Source organism: Artemia sp. Qi Xiang Cuo, chromosome 4, assembly GCF_049724085.1.
Source record: "Artemia sp. Qi Xiang Cuo chromosome 4, ASM4972408v1, whole genome shotgun sequence".
NCBI lineage: Eukaryota > Metazoa > Arthropoda > Branchiopoda > Anostraca > Artemiidae > Artemia > Artemia sp. Qi Xiang Cuo.
In genome coordinates, this window is record NC_142797.1 from 13,802,804 (window position 1) to 13,818,127 (window position 15,324).

At 32.2% G+C, this 15,324-nt stretch overlaps 1 protein-coding gene across 4 annotated transcripts in view; it reads left to right on the forward strand.

The window, feature by feature from the left end:
• The window catches only part of LOC148952795 (palmitoyltransferase ZDHHC16B-like), a 92,799-nt gene that overhangs the window by 19,368 nt on the left and 58,107 nt on the right, over positions 1 to 15,324 (forward strand). For all 4 annotated transcript variants that reach the window (XM_089088098.1, XM_089088099.1, XM_089088100.1 and 1 more), the window contains exons 2-3: positions 5,836 to 6,027; positions 14,343 to 14,463. In XM_089088098.1, coding sequence (XP_088944224.1) covers positions 5,836 to 6,027; positions 14,343 to 14,463 — 313 coding nt within the window. The remainder of the gene's footprint in view (positions 1 to 5,835; positions 6,028 to 14,342; positions 14,464 to 15,324) is intronic.

Here is a 15,324-nt window from a genome sequence, read left to right on the forward strand (position 1 = left end):
TCAGATAAAAGTAAAAATTTGTATATTGCCTTAAGTAGGTGACCCAATTACTTTGACAAACAGCATCAATTACTGTCTTGCCATAACATAATAAATTACATTCAGAGCTGTTCAGAGGGAATAGGGCAGCCAGGTCCACTGCCTTGAGTGGCAAGGGACTATGTTGACTATTTAGGTGGCAAGGAGAGGATGCCTGATTTGATCAAATTTTTCCCTTTAATTTGACTGTCTTTGCTTATATTTGAGTCAGGAGAGGTGCAATGTAATTATATTTTCCCTAGGAACAACTAACCCTATAAATAGCTCTGATTGCACTTGAGAAGTAGATGGTATATCATTATGGGCCATTTCAGAAGAGATTTCTACTTGTTTTGATAATGAACAAGTTTAACTCACAATAAAGTAAGAAGGCAGAAATTTCAGTTCCTGCAATCCTTAATATTTCAAAAGTATAATAGGTCAGTATCCAGCTTGCTCTTGTAATAGAAGGTAGTTTAGATTTAGCATAAGAACTCTAGGTTGATGCTATGTAAATATTATTTTACATATAGCAGTTCTTAGTAGAAAGTTATAAGTAAGGAGTTAGAAACTTTTAAAACACTAATAAAGAATTTTCAATAGAAACTAGTACATAAGAATTTGCCTTTAAATGCTGATTAAAAAAAATATATAGGGCATATAAAATTCATCAAGTTTAATGGATGAGTGGATGAAAAAACTATAAGTTTTAGAAAATTTGACTGATTTTCAAAGAAGAACAAAGATCCACATGAAGTCAAGAAATATATATATATATTTATATATATATATATATATATATATATATATATATATATATATATATATATATATATATATATATATATATATATATATATATATATATATATATATATATATATATATATATATATATATATATATATATATATATATATATATATATGTGTGTGTGTATATATATATATATATGTGTGTGTGTGTGTGTGTGTGTGTGTGTGTGTGTGTGTGTGTGTGTGTGTGTGTGTGTGTGTGTGTGTGTGTGTGTGTGTGTGTGTGTGTGTGTGTGTATATATATATATATAAAATATAAAATTTCCATAAAGTTCACAACCTGTATTAGAGGAGTTTAACTCCTATTTATATATATATATATTTATATTTATATATATATATATATATATATATATATATATATATATATATATATATATTGCCCTGATTTCAATATTTTCTGAGGTTTTACTTTACCTTGATCAATATAGTTTCAGAAAAAGTCCAAGCCCTATAAAATGTAAAATTTCCATAAAGTTCACAACCTGTATTAGAGGAGTTTAACTCCTATTTCTGAAGAATATGAAAAAAGATTCTAGTGATTAACTTTAAAATGCATGAAAGATTTTGTTGTTACATCAATTGTATTAAGTAAAGAGGCATTTACAAAATGACTTCTATGCATAAAAAAACACTCATCAATTAATGAAATACTTATAAACATAAAGAAATCAATTAAAGAAAAATTTTATGAAAACAACTTCTATGCATCAAGGAACCCAGTATAGAGGCCTCTTCACTCAAGGAATCTCTCTCTAATCTTCACGTGAACACAGGATGGAAGTGGAACTCTGATAATTTCTCCAAGATAATTATAGACAGTCCTGAAAAATTGCATGTAGGCAATGTACCTCATCCATCTAAAAAAAGAGAAAAAGAAAATACAACTACTCTTTCACAAATCTAAAAATCCATTACTAGTAGGGGTTTATTTACTAGTAGCAATTACTCCATATATTTCTGACTTTTTCAAGTTGTAAGGAGGCCTTATTTTTGTGTAAATTTAGTAACTCAATTTCAGTAAAAGTTGGAATCAATGGTTTGAGCCTTATGGATGGTTCGAGGTAACCCTTGGATCCTTTCTGATTAATTAAAAGATACGTGATCAAATTAAATTGATTAGAGGATAGAAAAGGGCTGAGATCACCCTTGTAAATAACTCAAGATTTTGTTAGAATTTACCCTATTTGGTGGTTGGTCTCATAGTTTTGTCTGTATATTTCCTTTTAGTAAGGCTGGGTCTGTCTAAATAAAGGATTAAATTTATTAAAGAATAAAATAATCTAAGAGTAACTAAATTTAAAAACTCCATTGACCTCCCCAAAAACATAAAATTTGTGGAATAAGCTTTGAATAGCCTAAGGTTTAGGTGAAATAAACCTAAAACAAAAAGTAAAAGCTATAAGAGCTTTTTTGCGTCCCCTATTCCAGCCTAGTGTCTCTTCAAGAGAACCAATTGTAGCATTTGTTCCAATTGTAGTTCAGGAAACTTGGTGGTCATATGTCAATCCTAAAACTTAGTCAACCTACCTGAGAATTCATGTGGCCAGGAAAATTAGGCTTAGGATGCTTCTTCATCAGCAAGTTCAGTAGACATTGTCTGTTATGAGTTAACCCAAAAATCTTAGTCATCTCTATTGTAATTCAAGTAGACTTTCCTAATAAGGCCTGTCCGCCTAGAGTCTAAGTCAGTTTGACCAAATTTTAGGATTTACATGACCACTAAGTCACCTGGACTTGCAGTCCTCAGTCAGACAACCCAATTTATAAGCCCAGACAGTCACACTAAAACAGAATTTATGGAAAATTGATTGACTGAAAAGTTGTCTCACCTAGTGGGCAAACAAGTGCCATAGGGTCCACCCGCCTAAAGTCTTAGACAGGCAACCCAGTTTATAAGCTCAGACAGTTACACTAACACAAAGTTCATTCAAAATTGGTTGACTCAACAAGTTGCCTGGATTTGCAGGTGAACAAGAGACATAAGGTCTGCCTGTCTATAGTCTCAGGCAAGGGCAGCTGAGTTTTAGGACTAACATATGAACATCAAATTGCCTGGACTCACAGGCAAACCAGCAACAATAATAATAATGGATTGAATTTTCAGAATATATATCCTATAGGCCTTCTAAAAATTATGGGTATATACTAGTGAAAGGGATGTCACACTGTTATACTAAAGCAACACAAAAAAAAGGTACTGTTCTAATATCTGGGGATCATGCGAGAAGTGAAGTTTGGTTAATGCTAGTGAAATAAAACAAAATAGGATAAAAATATAATAGCTTAGAAACAAATTTTGGCTGTGTATTTGCACATTATGGGGGGGGGGGGGGGTAAAGCATAGCACATAATAAATACATAACCTAAACTAACCTGGGTACCTTTTTTCCTCCTAAACCCCAAAAAACTAAAGCTTGAATATAGTTTCTGGAGTGAGAAACCCCTTGTTTATAGAGCGTAAGATATGAAATTATATGGTAATGTTATCTGATCTTGGCTTTTCTCAAGTTGCATTCTTGCATGTTGCCCAAATATTAGAACAGTACCAAAAAAAATTTAATGGAACAAAAACATGAATTACATTAAGAACAAACTTAGAGAGCTATGGCTTCTCTGAATGACAAATGTTAATAAAACAAGGCAATACTATTAGATATATTATTGTATTGTTTGTACTTGCCAATGTACACTGTTTATTCTAATTCGGAATTAGACCACATAATTTTGGGGTGCCAATTATCTGAGGGGGGGAGCAGTTGCCTCAGTTAGACTTTGAAAAATACCTTCTTATTTCTATTTTGCTACTTTTTAGTTTATCATGGCTAACTGGTTATTTTTGCCCCATTTACATTTTGAGAATTGGAATCACTAACATAATTACTAGATACAAATCATCAGCACAACTGGGTTATATTTTGTTTAGTGAGGAGCCTGAATAAAAGACTCTTACTTAGTTACTTAATAATAAATAAATTATTATAGTTAATTGACTTTAAAGTTGATACCATGAGCCTATACTTTGTCCCCCCCCCCCCCTAATACGGAAATATAAAGCCTAAGTCAGCTTCAATCATTAGTCAGCTACAAATAACCTATTTTTCTCCCAAGCAAGGTATTTAAAGACGTATTTTTTTGAGCATAGGGTTACTAGGTTTTTTTGGGCTGTTCTGAGCCTTCAAGCCCCTTCAGGGCTCCAAATTTAATAGTCCCTGTCAAGTGATTATTTAATTATACTAGAGCATGAAAAATACTCATTATTGAGTAGTGCTGAAAAGCTAAATTTTGTTAACAACTGCAGTCTAGGCTCTGTACCAAAAATATGGTGTTGATTTACAATTCAGGGTATATTTTTCACTACTATGGAGGGAGGGGGGGGGTTTTTGATCAATTTAGCTATATATGGATTCACAATGGAATTCTGACTATACGTGTCTATTTTTTAGGCCAGACCATCTTAATATTAAATTAGGCTAATCAGAAAATTTATCTCTTTTGAAGTGGCCTAGTCTAAAGAATTTTATAGGATTTCTTTATAAAGGGTGATAGCACAAAACTAATGCAAAGGTGTTGCAAAACTATAGCCTTTCCTTTGTAAGCTAATGAGCCTAATTGTGAAATAGGCCTTGGTTACCTACATTTCTATAGGCTAGGCATAGGCTAATCTACATGAAATGAAGCATTTTTTATTTACCATGATGATGAATCTTCAAATGAACTTCTCAGATCCTCTGGAATTGTGCTATTATCTTGGACAACAAGAGAAGCTACACTGGGTGTCACAAGAGGCTGGAACAAGTATCCTGAAATGGTATCTTGCCTACCACCTATTGCTTGATCATCATCAAAAATATTTCCTGACTCATCAGAATAGTCACTTTCTGAATTTGAGGTCATATTTTTTCACAAAATGTATTTTCATTAATATATATAACAATCAACAGATTTTGTAAATTTGAATTATGACAAATGAAAAACACTGTCGGATTCATAGGAAATAGTTTCCGCTAATATTTTTCAGCTCTGCAGTATATCATTGTTTTATTATTGACAACACTGTTTTGCGAATTTATTCTAACTAAAAATGCTTTTAGCAGCTAAACAAGAACTCGTAGGAAACCCGGATTTTCAGGTATGAATAGACCTAAAATAGATTAAGAGGGCTAAATATGTTTTCATTTTGGTGTCCTTGGTACTTTAAATGAAACACTACATTAACCTAATAATAGTACTTAATACTTGGAAAATCGGTCATTGGAAAAAAAAAATATAAATGAAACATTACATTTACTTTATAGCCTACCGGGATTTTTTTTTTTTTTTTAGGTTTCAAAATTTCCAGATACTTCGCTATTCTTCTGTAATTTTTTTAGTCTCTATACCTAGAAGGAATTGTTTTCTGACTTCAAACTGTCCAAATACTTTACCCCCCCCCCCCCTATATGAAAATATATATCCCAAATTATATATTTCCCATCTATTCTGTCACTTTACTTTGTCTTGTCTCAAGCTAAGCTGAAAGGGACTAACGAAGTAACCGGTTTGTTCTCGAGTTTTACATAGCGTAAACTTGAGTGAGTGGCGCATAATACACAAGTACCAAAATTCCTTCCCCCTACGGAAATAAAAAAAACTCGAATAAAATTCTCAAATTTGGAAAGCCTTATTTTCCACGGGGAGGGGGGGTATTTTCCAAGGGGGGGGGTAAACGCCTAGAACCCTAAAAGTTTGGCCACACTAACTAAAAAAGTTTATAATGGACGAGATAGGCCGATTCTTCGAGGTACCATGTCGCCTGAAGCATTGTAATTAGTGAAGGCAGATATGGCACTAGTCTTTTAGGAGGAGGGGGCTTAAGGGGTGGGAACACCGCTCTTATTTATTTGTTAATTTACGCTATTTTTTGTGTTATTTTAATAGCACTTTCGACTTCAGATTTTTGAACTGAAAATCACTTACGAAAATTGAGCATTGGATTAAAATTTTTGTTTTCCTTTGTAGGTATTAGTTGCTGGAATAGCAATCCTGCTGTTTTTCGTAGTTTCCATAGCACACGTTATTGGAATACCCTTCTGGTGGAATAGAAGTCCATTAGCTACTATTATTCTTATCAGTATAGGATATTGGCTACTAATTAATGTGCTATTTCACTATACAATGGCAGTTAGGACGGATCCCGGCCATCCAGACAATGTAAGTAATAATTTTCACAAAAAGTGTGTTCGAGCTTCTACGAAATTTTAGTAATATTTAATAATAATTTAATTTTTTGGTCCAGGTCAGACGAATCTCGGGAATGATCGAAAATTAACTTCGTATTATATTTTTGCGAATACTGTTAACTTGTATGTTTACTGTATGAAATTCTGCACAATCGTCATCAAAGTAGGAAAATGGAACAAATGACCAAATCTATGAGAATTTATGAATATTAAGGTGTTAACACATATATTTTTCATATTTTACTAATTCCTCGTTAAAGTTACTCATATTTTAAAAATCGTTGTAATGCGTGTTAAGGTATTAGTTGTAAATAGTTCCAGGTTCATAGTTAGTTCATTAAATTTAAATTAAATAATAACTAAATTAAAATTTCCACCTGGAACTTACCCCAAGTGTTGCACTAAAATTATGCTTTTGAGCAATTTAAGAGTTCTAAGAACCAACATTTATTACTGAGAGGTTGATGTGGACTGGTATAATATTGATAAATCAAATGTAGATTGGATACTTTGGTATTAGTTAGAGTTATACAAAATACGATTGAAGTAGAACTGCCATGGCAGTGGAACGCTGCCATATATTTCTTAAAAGAACTAGAAAGTTCAATGTCTAAAGAAAAAGACTTCCTTGTGCAGTTATACAGTTTTTGCCAAAATAAAATAAAAAGCGTGGTTAAAAATCAGCAAAAATAAAGCTTATAAACCACTTGATTAGCTGAATTCGGCGGAGTATAAACCGGTTGACATCCAATGGTACCTGAGTAAAACCTGCATCCATGCAACTTGGCATGAAAACTTGGCGGTGGTCCCGACATAAGGATACCAATCATTGTTAGACATAATTGTTAACAGGATACATTGGAGGTGTCGAATCTGTTATTAATTTATTAAGGGATGTATCCCTTGAGGAATGCCTTATAGTTAATACTGAAGAATAGTTGCACCTAGCTCGAATGTTTCAACTATCCCCAAGGTTCCCGGGTTCTCCCTAAGTTTCCCCATAAGAATATTGTGCCCTTCAAAATCTCACCAAAAATTGACGCTAGCAGAAATCAGCAGTTTGTATTTCGTGGTAGCGTTTGTATATTTACAGGCGTTAATTCTTGGATAGATTTTGGAGAACACAATTTACTTTCAGGAAAATTCGGGGAAACCCCAATAAATCCAGAGAGTGGTAGTGCTGCCAGGATCAATACGCACACTTGGGGTGATTTTAACGAATTCCCCCTCCTCTATGAATATGGACCTTATAAAAAATATATTATAAATATTATTTATAATATATATATATATATATATATATATATATATATATATATATATATATATATATATATATATATATATATATATATATATATATATATATATATATATATATATATATAAATATTTAATATTTATATATTATTATATTATTTTATATATATTTATATATTATTATATTATTAATATTAATAATGTTATATATTATTTAATATTTATATATTTATATAATATAAATATTTAATAGTATACATATATATATATATATATATATATATATATATTTAATATAATATTAAATATACGTAAACCTTATCAAGGTTTCTAAAAAACACACGTAGCCTAAGTCTTCATAGTTCAGTTTAGCGTAATGGAGATATTAGCGTAATAGCGTCATGGAGTTTTGAAACAACAGTTTTGCGTCTTGCACATACAGGTAAAATTCGGAAAGAAAAAGCGTTTGAGAGATAAAATATTTTAATTTTGTGGATAGTTATGGTTTGTGTTTAAAATATTTTATCAAAGTCCTAGAAATTATTGTATATTACTAAAGTGTTAATAATATATTAATATTCGTGGTATTGTAAAATTGAAAAAGAATACGAACTCAGAAATAAAAGAAGAAGAAAGAGATGGATTTTACTGAAATTTTTCGTCGAAAGTTTCGTAAAACGAAGTTAGGATGTAGACTTACATCTTAGAAACGGGATCGATATATTCTAGGAATAAACGAGACCAAATAATAGTAGTTTTGTTGAAAATAAATTTTAATAGATTTTAGTAATAAATAAATTTTGATACCAACAGTGGACTTTCTAATAAAATACTTCTGAAATGCCATACTTCATGCCATAGCCGTATCCAAAAGGGAGGGAGGAGTATACCCGGTATGACCCCCCCCCTCCCCCCAAAAAAAAATTGTTTAACTCAGTAACTCGTACAGGAGTAACAAACATGCATATAAACAAACTTAATAGCGTTTTATGAAGTTTTTTGTAACCCCCCTTGAACAGAAGTACCCCCCTGGAAAAAATATAGCCCCGCTTCACGCACATGCGCAGTAGTTTTTGTCGTAGGGTGGATGATTCCCAGATGACCAAAGTTCAGAACAGATGGTGACGAAGTGTGTCCAGTTCGGCTGCTATTTAATAAAAAATAGAGTAGGGGACGTCTAAAGTTAAAATTAGATGTATTGTGAATTAAAAATTTGTCCTCACTGAGAGGAGAGGAGGTGGTTTTTATTAAAAAAAAAAAGAAAAAAAAAAAAGTTCGTGGTAACTTAAGTAAAGAGCGATGCGGCTCAATAGTAACCGAAACAGTAAAAAAAATTGATATCAGTAAAATTTGTCAGAAGAATCAAAATATTCTTATTAAAAGAATCGGCTTATTATGTTGATTCCAAATATATAAGAGTCATTATATTATTAATATTATTTATAATATATATATATATATATATATATATATATATATATATATATATATATATAAATATATATATATATATATATATATATATATATATATATATATATATATATATATATATATATATATATATATATATATATATAAAAATATTTAATATTTATATATTATTATATTATTTTATATATATTTATATATTATTTATATTTTTATTTATATATTATATATATTTATATATTATTAATATTAATAATGTTATATATTATTTAATATTTATATATTTATATAATATAAATATTTAATATTATACTATATATATATATATATATATATATATATATATATATATATATATATATATATATATTATATATATATATATATATATATATATATATATATATATATATATATATATATATATATATATATATATATATATATATATATTTAATATAATATTAAATATACGTAAACCTTATCAAGGTTTCTAAAAAACACACGTAGCCTAAGTCTTCATAGTTCAGTTTAGCGTAATGGAGATATTAGCGTAATAGCGTCATGGAGTTTTGAAACAACAGTTTTGCGTCTTGCACATACAGGTAAAATTCGGAAAGAAAAAGCGTTTGAGAGATAAAATATTTTAATTTTGTGGATAGTTATGGTTTGTGTTTAAAATATTTTATCAAAGTCCTAGAAATTATTGTATATTACTAAAGTGTTAATAATATATTAATATTCGTGGTATTGTAAAATTGAAAAAGAATACGAACTCAGAAATAAAAGAAGAAGAAAGAGATGGATTTTACTGAAATTTTTCGTCGAAAGTTTCGTAAAATGAAGTTAGGATGTAGACTTACATCTTAGAAACGGGATCGATATATTCTAGGAATAAACGAGACCAAATAATAGTAGTTTTGTTGAAAATAAATTTTAATAGATTTTAGTAATAAATAAATTTTGATACCAACAGTGGACTTTCTAATAAAATACTTCTGAAATGCCATACTTCATGCCATAGCCGTATCCAAAAGGGAGGGAGGAGTATACCCGGTCTGACCCCCCCCCCCAAAAAAAAAATTGTTTAACTCAGTAACTCGTACAGGAGTAACAAACATGCATATAAACAAACTTAATAGCGTTTTATGAAGTTTTTTGTAACCCCCCTTGAACAGAAGTACCCCCCTGGAAAAAATATAGCCCCGCTTCACGCACATGCGCAGTAGTTTTTGTCGTAGGGTGGATGATTCCCAGATGACCAAAGTTCAGAACAGATGGTGACGAAGTGTGTCCAGTTCGGCTGCTATTTAATAAAAAATAGAGTAGGGGACGTCTAAAGTTAAAATTAGATGTATTGTGAATTAAAAATTTGTCCTCACTGAGAGGAGAGGAGGTGGTTTTTATTAAAAAAAAAAAAAAAAAAAAAAAAAAAAAGTTCGTGGTAACTTAAGTAAAGAGCGATGCGGCTCAATAGTAACCGAAACAGTAAAAAAAATTGATATCAGTAAAATTTGTCAGAAGAATCAAAATATTCTTATTAAAAGAATCGGCTTATTATGTTGATTCCAAATATATAAGATTCATTAAGTTTAGTGCTACCCATCAAAAGCTACGAGCCTGAGGAAGTTTGCCTGAATTTCAAAAAAAAAGGGGGGGCACCCCTAAAAGTTAAAGAACCTTAATGGAAATCAAACCATCAGATTCAGTGTATCCTGTTGTTAAAATTTCAAGCTTCAATCTGCAAAATTGTGGAATTTTGTATTTTTTTTACCAGAAGGAAGATCATGGATGGTTTTTTTTTGTTTTTTTTTCCAGGAGTGATCCAATCAAAAAAATAGTCCTAGAATATCGAGAAAGGGCTCATTCGAACGGAAATAAACAGTACTAGTCCCTTTCTAACTGACCAAAATGATTGGAGGGCAACTGGCCTCATTCCCATCCACCTTTTTTACTAAAAGTTATCGGATCAAAATTTTGAGATAGCCATTTTGTTCAGCATATTTGAAAAGCCCAGTAACTATGTCTTTGAGGATAACATAACCCCCAACAGTCCCTGGGGAAAGGTTTGTAACTCGAAATTTGCCCATTGTTTATATATAGTATTTCTTATTGGGAAGTATACAGACATTTTCCTGGGAGGGGAGACAATTTTCTGCTGGGGGATTTTCCATGGGGAGGGAAGTTTCCGGGGGGTGAACTTTCCAAGGGAAATTTTACACTGGGAGAATTTGTTAAGATTCTAATACAAAATTCTTTTTATTTGTCTTACTTTCTGTTTGCCAACTCAATTTTACATTTGGAAATATTAAGGGGAATTGTCCGGGGCAATATTTACTGGGTTGGAAGTTTCTAGAGTATCTTTCCGTAGGTGGGGGGAATTTTCCCATGGGGGAGTTTTCCACATGATAAATTCTCCAGAGAGAATTTTCTGCGAGAGCACCTTTCTACGAGGGGGTGGGGAGTATTTATGAGAGGAATTTTCCACGGAGGGATTTCCGGAATGATTTTAAAAACAATCAGAAATTAAAGTCTTTTTCACATGAAAGTGGAATAAGAAAAAAATTTCAGCCGGAATCATCCGCAAGAAATTTTCCATTGATACTTTTCAGCTTGAATGGAACTGTCTGGGGGTAATTTTATGCGGGATGAACTTTACATGGAGGTATTTTCCGTGAGGGGAAGGAATTTTCCATGGAGGGAGGAGCAAGATTTCCTGGAGTTATATGATGAGAAAGTCCCCTCATACACATAATAAATGATTTTTGTTTTAGCGATAAGATTTTCACATTGGGATTTGGGAGGGTAGTTTCTGGAGGCGAAATTTCCAGAGGAAATTTTACACGGGGGTAAACTTTGCCAAAATTAATATGCAAATTCCGTTTGAATTGTTCGTGTACAGCGAGCCAATTTGGACCTGCATTAGTTGAAAAACGTTCAGAAATTAAATTAATAAAAAAGTTTTTTTAACTAAAAGTAAGGAGAGACATTAAAACTTAAATGAACCAAAATTATTCCGTATATGAAAGGGTTCTCCTCCTCAACACCCCACTATTTACGCTAAAGTTTTTTATTACTTTAAAAACTAGAGTTGGTGACAAAGAGGCAATCTTTAGCGTAAAGAGTGGTTCGTTGAGGAGGGGACAGCCCCTTTCATATACGGAATAATTTCGGTTCATTTTAAGTTTTAATGTCGCTCCTTACCTTCAGGAAAAAAAAAGCTTTTTTCTATTTAATTATAAATAAGGACGGAGTTTATAGCAGTTGGGTTATTGGCATGCCAGAGCCCAATGCTGATGTGCTTTGGGTTTGATAACAAGAGGAAAGCCGGAAACCGGTTTTAAACTGCAAAGAATATTATACAAGCAATATTTAATGGCAGCTATTTGAAAGCAGCCCTTTTTTATGAGATTTGAAATAAAGATTAGTAAAATACATTAAATTATTGTTTGCAGCGGCGGATCCAGGGGAGGGGCAAGGGAGGCGGCCCCCTAACGTAGTCTAAAGTAGTGTAATTTACTTAATTAACGCAAGTCTGCGTTAATTTAACTTGCTCCTAACGCAAGTTTATTGGATCGACCTATTTTGCCCCCCCTTATAAAATCCTGGATCCTCCCTTGATTGTTTGTTTTTCATTTTTATATGCTATTATACAATGTTTTGAAGAGTGACTCTAATGTAATTGCAGGTAAATTTATTTTCTTTTTTGTTTAAAATTTCGGTTCCACTTCACCACCTTATTGTATAAAATTTTTATTATGTCTATTATTTGTTTCCCTTGTACTATGTCTCTGCAGTTAGGTAGCCAAAAGATTCCAAAGCTGGATTTCAGTTGGATTTAAAAGAAAATTAAAGCTACAGACAACTTGCGTTTTGAGAATCTACTATTGGACACAACAATTAAGATATTAGAAAAAGAGAAAGGGAACTCGACCCAGTGGCGGATCCAGGGGACGAGTGGGACGCGCGCTCCCCTAACATAGTCTAAAGTAGTGTAATTTACTTAATTAACGCAAGTTTGCGTTAATTAAACTTGTAATGCAATTTTATCGGATCCACCTATTTTGGGGGCCCCCCCCCCTTCCCCCTAAAAAAATCCTGGATCCGCCCTTGGCTCGACCAGGAAAAGCCTCTGCAGGAATGGGAATGGGTCTTAAGACAGGGAAACGGGCCTCATCTTTGAGAATAGGGATTGGTTTCTTCCCTAGTCCTAGCTACATGGCATTTAAGCTTCGGTAAAGTGTTGCCTTTTTCAAAAAGGAGTTATATAAGCCATATATACCTAACCAATATGAGGGGCTCTGGTTACTTTAGCCTACCGCTGTTTCACTAATTAAAAACAAACAAAAAATATAAAGACAATTGTTTGTTTGACTATGCTTTCGTATTTTGATTGCATTATCTTCCTCCAGCATAGTTATCTCCCTCCTCTCTAATTGTTCCTAAATACACGTATTTCAGACCTTATCATGAGACCAACCATTTATTTTTATTAATTATTTTTAAAATTCCCTGTGAGGTCAGAGGTCATAGTATCTCAATACTATTAGAAAGCTGATTTTTACATAGTTATACCTTTTTCATCTTTGAGCTCAGATTTTTCTAGGGGAGGCTGGTGACGTCCTGAAGCTAACCCTCTCGGTCTGAAGCGACCCCTAGTTACATCGGTAGTTATTGTTTTATACAAGTTTTAGTTTTATAGTTTTCTTTTTTCATAATGTCATAAAACCTTTGAAAAAATGATTAACAAACATATGGAGTTGTGTTTTTTTAATTTATGGGAAATCATACAACCCCCATACCTCAATGCCTCACCCTTGCACCCCCCCCCCCTCCATCCCCCCAGGGGCGGCGTTTTGGGGTGGCAAGGTGGGGGCAGTTCCCCCCCCCCTCCCCAATAATGGGGAGAAAAAATATTATACATCCCATGCCTTTTGACTATCCAGATATGGACCTTCCTTGCCCCCCCCCAATAAAAATTCTGGCGATTCGCTCCTCCCCCCACCACAACTCCATAGCCTACATCTTCTGAATAATGCTGTAAATTGAAATACTTTGCATAGAAGATAAGTTATAGAGCAATATTTATATTGGACTCAGCAGCAGGGGAGAAGGCAGTATAGTTGCCTTATAAGGATTTCCTTGTGCTTTTTTATGTTACCATTTCAGGCTTCAACGTAATTTTAAATATCATTTGAATTTGGAATGCCTCTTGTTTGTTATACTTCGATAGACATACATTTGGTATTTTATATTTTAACAATAATATAGGGGAGCGAAATGACTGTTTATTCTGAAAATTCCCTCCCTGTTTTAGGTACATCCCACATATAGAGAGCAGGATTTCCGGTTAATTTGAAAAAAAAAGTTTACACACAAGTTGTCAGATTATGCCCCAAAAAATATATAAGTACATTTTTAGAGTATACAGCTTTTCTTGTCTGTTTCAATAATTATTGATCCTTTAGAAATCAACCCTTTGTGAAACTAAAACATCGATTATTTTCTTAATATAGGAAAATAAAAAAATTAGTTTTAGGAATGGCCTAAAATGACTTTCTTTTTTCTTTTTTAGTAGACCTCTTTCTCTTTCAGACTGGTGTTATTTTTCCAATAGAATACAAAAAATGTAGAAAGTGCTACAGGCCCAAGCCCCCACGTACACATCATTGTTCAGTTTGTAATAGATGTGTACTTCGAATGGATCATCACTGTCGTAAGCTATATAATTTTCTTGCTTAGAATCTAATTTATATGATTTGATGTTATTTATTATTTGACATTATTATTTATATTATTCAATATCTAATTTATATTATTTGATATTATTGATGGTTAAAACCATTTGTGTACTGAACAATGGCGTTTTTTTTTCAATGTTCGATATATTCATTGAAAAAAAAAAAAAAAAATATTGTTCAAAAAATAGGGGGAGGGGGATGAAATTCCCACTCCCTTTCTATATGGAGCCTATGGTACCCAATAGAAGCTTGTAGAATTTAGAATCTATTCAAAATATACTGTTTGACATAATGGAATCACAGATTATTGATGCTTACACAGATTTCTTCAATGTTTTTACAAACCGCAAACAGCCTCTGATCAGATAATTTTGCCTTCTAAAAATTGACAGTATCCAGCAGTGTTCCACTTCATTGTCTTTTAAATCCCTAAAAGGCTGGTGGAAAATCTCTAGAAATCCCTATTTTCAATACCAAAATCCTTAAAGTTTCTCCATTTTCTGAATTCTTTCCAAATCACTATTAAAGCCTCGTAATGCTGACTTTCAATAGCATTTGTTCAAAATGACGTATTTTGCAACTCGAGATCTTTTAGTTGTACCAAAATATCTTGTTTTGGTTTTTAAAGCAATGCTTTGTATTTATCGACTTAAGTTTGGTTTCTGTTCATGGATTCTGTTACCAGATTTCACATTCTGGACCAAATGAAGACATTTTATTTGTTTGTTTCTCTTTGCCATTATTTTTTCCTTCTCTGTTATTATTTTTGCAACACTCCCATTTTTATTTGAATTGGCATTATCAGTTGGCATGAATGATATCCAACCGGTCACTTT